The following is a 6,527-nucleotide window of genomic DNA, read 5'->3' as shown; positions in this document are numbered from 1 at the left end:
CCAACCAGAAAATTATCAGACAGGTTTAATTCAATTCATGCCAGGCCCAATAAAAAAGTGTTCCTTTAATTTTTGTGAGCAGTGTATGTTATCATATATATATTATTATGATGGTTCGGGTGAATGCCCAATTCTGATTTGCTGGCTGGTGGAAGCACAATATCAACGCATGTCGGTCAACTTCCATAGGAATTTGTGAGCTTTGACTCATTTTTATTAATTCTATGTGGGATCAAATCAAAATCAGCTTAAAGTGAAAAAAACCAGATTGAAAACTTAGAAAATAGACATTGTAACTGAAAAAAATAAATAAATAAATAAAAATATAGAGGACTAAAAGTGAAGATTGCTATTGGATACATTATTTTTCAATTGGTAATTTTTTCATTTATACTTTTTTTAATTCAAGTTTTCAGCATTTCTTTTTCAAATTTTCAAAACATTTTTTTTTCAAATGTTTTCCCCAATTTTCTAGATTCATTTCAAGTTTTCATTTATTTTTTCAAAATTTCAAAAAGATATTCAAATTGTTTACAATGTGTTGTTTTCAAATTTTCGATTTTTTAATCTGTTACAATGTCTAATTCCCAATCTTCAATCTGTTTTTGTTCACTTTAAGCTGATTCTGATTCGACCCCAAACATTTATTCTTTTCTGACAGCAACAAATTGAATTATTTAGTATTTTTCCTTAATTACTAAAAGACAGCTCATTATTAATGTGGAACCTTAAAAACTTTGGCATCACCATAACTACTAGAATTATTTTTAACAAAAATTGATTACGTAATATACAGCTTTTATAATATTCATTCTCATCATTTCATTTTAAATCAATTTTATTCGATTTTTTTGTTTAATCTGCGAAACATTTCAGAAATGTTTTGTTGATAGCATGATAACTCCTTATCTTTTATCAGATGTTTTCACTCACTGTTCTGAAAATAAACAGAAAACCACCAAACCTCTTTACAATAAATACTGTTTATTTCTTTACAGCAGGTCAGAGTTTGAATAAAGAGCATCTCAGATGGAAGAGTGGGCGGGGCCACAGCAACCACAGAAAAAGTTTAGTCCGCAGCTCTTATGTTGTTGCACTAAACTACAGCAGAGCAGATGGTCTGACATTCATCCCAACATTTACAATAAAGCAAGACGTCGAGTCCTAGAATTAGGAGAATGTAAACAGGGTTTATCATTCATAGCCCATCCTGGAAGCTAAAATGAGAGTCTGCAAGATTCTTCTTGCTAGAAACCTACATTCAGGAGCTGAAGCTGTGTGCTGTTGAGAGTCCCACTTAAAGAAAGGTAGGAAAACCTGCCGCCAAAACACCTGGAGAGGTTCTCCTTTCACTGGAGGATGCAGCTCTGCAACTGTCCAGCAGGTGGCGTTGTGGTGATGCGGCAGGAGGGAGGAGCCAGGACTCCGGTCATGCAGGAAACCCGGCTGCTCTGAGAAAACCCACATCTATCTGGAAAACAAACATAAACACACAAATACTCAAAGAATGATGGTTTCATTTTGAACTCACTTTTTATGAAAACGTGCTCCCTTAAAGAAGAACGTTTGATTTCTATAATGGCACAAACACAAAGTATTTAGCCTTAATTCGTTCCTCACAGACCTTCTTAAGAAGCTCTTCTATCCTCCACTGGTCATCCGTGTTAATGTCTCACCGTTTGAACAGGTTATCTTTATAAAAGACACCTGTCCACAGCCTCAGACAGACTGAAACCTCTCCACCATGACCAAGGAGCTGTCAAAGGACACCAGGGACAAGACTGTCAATGACCTGAAGAGTTAGACTCCTACATGCAGTTCTCCAAAGGACAGCAAATGTCCAGATCTGTCTATAGTTATATTCCAAGAACACCATTTCCATTGTGAAGCATGGGGGTGGAAAGGATCAATGAAAGGATCCATGTATGGCAAGATTTTGGGCAAAGACCTCCTTCCATCAGGGAGAACATCAAGGATAATTCAAGTCTGGATCTTCCAGGATGACAATGATCCCAAACTCATCGCCATGGCAACAAAGGAGTGTCTACGCAAAAAGGCATTTCGAGGTTCTGGAGAGGAGCCAGTTGAGGTGGCTCGGGCATCTGGTCCGGATGCCTACTGGACGCCTCCCTGGAGAGGTGTTCTGGGCATGTCCCACTGGGCGGAGGCCCCAGGGAAGACCCAGGACATGCTGGAGAGACTATGATTCTCGGCTGGTCTGGGAACGCCTCGGGGTCCCCCCAGAGGAGCTGGAGGAAGTGGCCGGGGAGAGGGAAGTCTGGGCATCTTTGCTTAGACTGCTGCCCCCGCGACCCGGTCCAGGATGAAGCGGAGGAAGATGGATGGATGGATGGATAAACAGATGGATGAATGATGGGTAGATAAATGAATGGATGATAGATGGATCTACTGCTGGTTGGATGATTGACGGATGTATTGATGGATGGATGAATTGATGGATGGAAGGATGATGGATGTATGGATGATGGATGTATTGACGGATGGATGGATGATGGATGGAAGGATGATGGATGTATGGATGATGGATGTATGGATGATGGATGTATTGACGGATGGATGGATGATGGATGGAAGGATGATGGATGTATTGACGGATGGATGGATGATGGATGGATGGATGATGGATGGATGATGGATGGATGGATGATGGATGTATGGATGATGGATGTATTGACGGATGATGGATGGATGATGGATGGATGGATGATGGATGTATTGACGGATGGATGGATGACAGATGGATGGATGGATGGATGATGGATGTATGGATGATGGATGTATTGACGGATGGATGGATGACAGATGGATGGATGGATGGATGATGGATGGATGACGGATGTATTGATGGATGGATGATGGATGTATTGATGGATGGATGATGGATGGATGACAAATGGATGGTGGATGGATGACAGATGGATGGATGGATGGATGGATGACAGATGGATGGATGGATGATGGATGGATGACAGATGGAGGATGGATGATGGATGTATTGATGGATGGATGATGGATGGATGACAGATGCATGGTGGATGATGGATGTATTGATGGATGGATGACAGATGGATGGTGGATGATGGATGTATTGATGGATGGATGATGGATGGATGGATGACGGATGTATTGATGGATGATGGATGGATGGATGGATGGATGATGGATGGATGGTGGATGGATGACGGATGTATTGATGGATGGATGATGGATGGATGACAGATGGATGGTGGATGGATGACGGATGTATTGATGGATGATGAGTGTTTTAGCCTCCGTCTCATTAAAATCTTTGAACAGAGTTGACAGTCGGTGTTTTTCAGTCTCATCCTCCAAAATATAAAAGCTCTTGAGAAGATCTAGATGGAGGAATGGACCGAAATCTTAGCTACAGTCTGTTTAGACCCACGACCTTTGACCTCTGTCATTGAATCACGTCATAAAGTATTAAGGTGAGCTTTAAGTTTTTGATCAAATACACCTTTATACAAATGATTGTATTTAAATCAAACAGTCATTTCCTGGATTCTTTTTACATTCTGTCTCTCACAGTTGAAGAGTTTCTATGATGAAGAAAACAGTCCAGACTCCTCTTCTTTAACTTCCAGACAAACACTCCCCTGTATGTGCATGAATGTGATGATCTGGACGGTGAGTAATACCAGTGGAGACTTCAGGGCCATTCCTTGTGATGGGTCCGCTCCTTCTTCCTCCTCTTCTCGTTTTTTTCCTTCTGCAGTCTCTCCAGCTCAGCCTCGTACATGGTCTCCTGGATTAGATACTTCTCTCTGCGCATCCTGTCCCGCAGGTCCTTGGGAAGGTCAGGGATTAGGTAAGCAATCAGAGTCTTGATGGCAAAGACCATATGCTGCAAAGACAGACACACGCAAAAGACGGGTTGAGGCAAAGCGTGGAAAGATCCAACACTGAGATGTTCTTTCTGCAACGCAGAGAAACAACCTTTACAGAGATTTGGATTTATTTGACCAAAATAACAAGCATGCTCTAAATCACACGTGTCAAAGTCAAGGCCCGGGGGCCGGATCCGGCCCTCCAGATCATTTTATTTTATTGTTATTAATGACCCGATGTTATGACAAATGGCAGATGTAATGTCATCCTAACTTGTATAATTTTGACTAAATCTATTTTTATGGAGAGTAAAATATTGAAAGTTATTTAAGGTTTAAGTTGATTTATTCTGGAATAATATTCCTGCCTTTTTATTATTCACAATTATGGTAAAAAGTAAAAATTTGTTCTTTTTTTGTTGTTGTTTTTTATGCTAATTTAGCATTTAGCAAACATTTTATTTGGCTATCAGCTTCAGTGTTTTCAGCTATTAATTTCCGCATCTTTAGTGGCCAAACTCATCTTCCAGCATTCACACAAGAATTATCACAGGTAATGCTGTATATATAGTTCAAAATAATGTTAAAACGTTAAGGTTTTAAACTTTTATAATTTAGTTTTAGAGTGTTCAATAAATGTTTATCCTGTTGGGATTTTGGCCCCTTGTGTGATTGAGTTTGACACACTAAATAAATTAATAAAACTGTCTAAATCTGGATTAGTGGCAGCTTTGGGCTGGATTATTGTAGAGTGTGTGTGCGTGTGTGTTGGTGTGTGTTGGTGTGTGTGTGTTTGTGTGTGTTTTCTGTCTATGGTATCGCATGTTTGTCAACATTTTTCTATCTTTTTTGTAATTTAAAATCAGATTTCTTTCAGTTAAAAAAGTAAATCAGACGGTAAAGTCTGATTTACTTTATATTAAGAAAGCAGCTGGCTAAATCACCATGGCAACCGATGCTGATCACATGGCATGCTCAAGTGGAGGTCACAGCCCTTTTTGATGACGCTCCAGAAAAACGGTGGCTCACTCACTGCGAGTTCAGCAGAGTAAATGCATTTTCCACTCAGCCCAAAGTGAACCGTTGGTCATTAAACTGTCCAGTCACAATCAGAAAACTGTTGTGCAGACGTTACAGAACGTGTTTGAGGAACATTGCTGCCAAAGCGTGCTGACAGCAGGTCAAACAGTGTGAGGAGCAGAGCTGCCAGAGCAGAACTGCAGACATATGTTCCTGTGTTTACTACATTCACCAGCAAAACTGCTTTTTGTAGACATGAAACAGAAAACTGGAGAGTTTATTTGTTGTTTCCTTTTTTATCTGTTACCTAAATGTTAAAGCTAAAGGCAAATGAAGTTAAAGGTTAGACATTTGAGTGATGTAATTCAGTGTAAATTCAGAATGACCTTTGAGTGACGTGATCCATCACAGAGACCACACCATGAAAAATCTACTTTCTGATCCTCTCATTGCATTATACTGTTCATTCCTCACTATCAAGAACCACAACGAGGTATTTTGATCCATTCATGCATTTCAGAGTAATCCTCTAAAAACCTGCAGTCTCAGCAGAGAGACAGCACAGACAACACTATTAAAGCCTCATTTATGGAGGTCAACACATAAAAAAAGTTAAAATAGGGTTTGGTTACATTTAAATCAGGGGTTCAAACTCAATCACACAAGAAGCCAAAATCCAAAACACACCTTAGGTCGCAGGCCGAACAGGATAAACATTTATTGAACACTGAAACTACATTTTTAAAACTTTAAAATAGCCTAAAAATCTTAGTAAATACCAAAATAGTCCAAAAAGCTAACAGAATGACAATGTTTAAAACTGTAACCTTTTAACATAAATATGATTAATAAAAAGTCAGGAATATTATTCCAGAATAAATCTACTTAAACCTAAATAACTTTCAATATTTTACTCTCCATAGAAATATATTTTGTAAAAATTATACAAGTTAGAAATAAACTCAAGATAACATCGGATCATTGATAATAATAAAATAAAATGATCTGGAGGGCCGGATCTGGCCCTCGGGCCTCGACTTTGACACATGCGATTTAAAGGGTCACCAAACAGGGAAGTTGGAGACTGACTCCACCCACAGCTGAAATGTGAAAATCTAGTGAGAGGGGTGGGACTGGAGATCAGGACTGTTATCATTACTGGAGCTGCAGATCATGACGTGGAACTTAAAATGATTTGACCAAGTCAACATTTGAACAAGTTTATTTAATTTATTAAATTAAGTTCATTTGATATAAAATTTGCCCAACAGACAGCACCATTTATGGAGGTCAACAGACAAAAAAAGTTGATTTATGGTTTGGTTTAAACATTGCCACAGCAGCACTTAAAGGACTAGTAATGGGGTTGTGGGTCTTTTTCGGTGTTAACTGTATTTCGCTTTATATTTACCATTTCCAAATGTTTTGCCGTGTTTTGAGCAAGAAATATTGAAATAAAACGGCAATTTTGAGGCCAAATTTGGCAAACCTGTCTCTTCCTGGGAAAAGCTCCGTTTTGGTCACGTGGTGCGTGTGATGTCACCAGAGTTAACATAGCAAGATGGCTTCTGCTTTGCGTGTCGGAGCTAGCGATAGCGGCGATATTTCAAGGTCCACAATTCTGTCTTCAGACTCAGA

General features: G+C 39.2%; 1 protein-coding gene across 5 annotated transcripts in view; it reads right to left on the bottom strand.

Moving 5' to 3' along the window:
• Positions 1-963: 963 nt before the first annotated feature.
• LOC112154274 (anoctamin-4) overlaps positions 964-6,527 on the bottom strand; it is a 108,229-nt gene continuing 102,665 nt past the window's right edge. For 4 of the 5 annotated variants that reach the window (XM_024285088.2, XM_036217050.1, XM_024285090.2 and 1 more), the window contains 2 exons: positions 3,681-3,886; positions 964-1,471 (listed from right to left, as the gene is read on the bottom strand). In XM_024285088.2, the coding sequence (XP_024140856.1) occupies positions 3,692-3,886 (195 nt within the window). In that variant the 3' untranslated portion in view covers positions 964-1,471; positions 3,681-3,691. Of the gene's footprint in view, positions 1,472-3,680; positions 3,887-6,527 lie in introns of those variants that run through there. The other variant, XM_036217051.1, reaches the window with a different exon arrangement.

The sequence above is a fragment of the Oryzias melastigma genome, linkage group LG19 (genome assembly GCF_002922805.2).
Source record: "Oryzias melastigma strain HK-1 linkage group LG19, ASM292280v2, whole genome shotgun sequence".
NCBI classification, from domain to species: Eukaryota; Metazoa; Chordata; class Actinopteri; order Beloniformes; family Adrianichthyidae; genus Oryzias; species Oryzias melastigma.
Note: the sequence above shows the minus strand (reverse complement) of the source record. Positions and strands in the feature narration are given on the sequence as shown.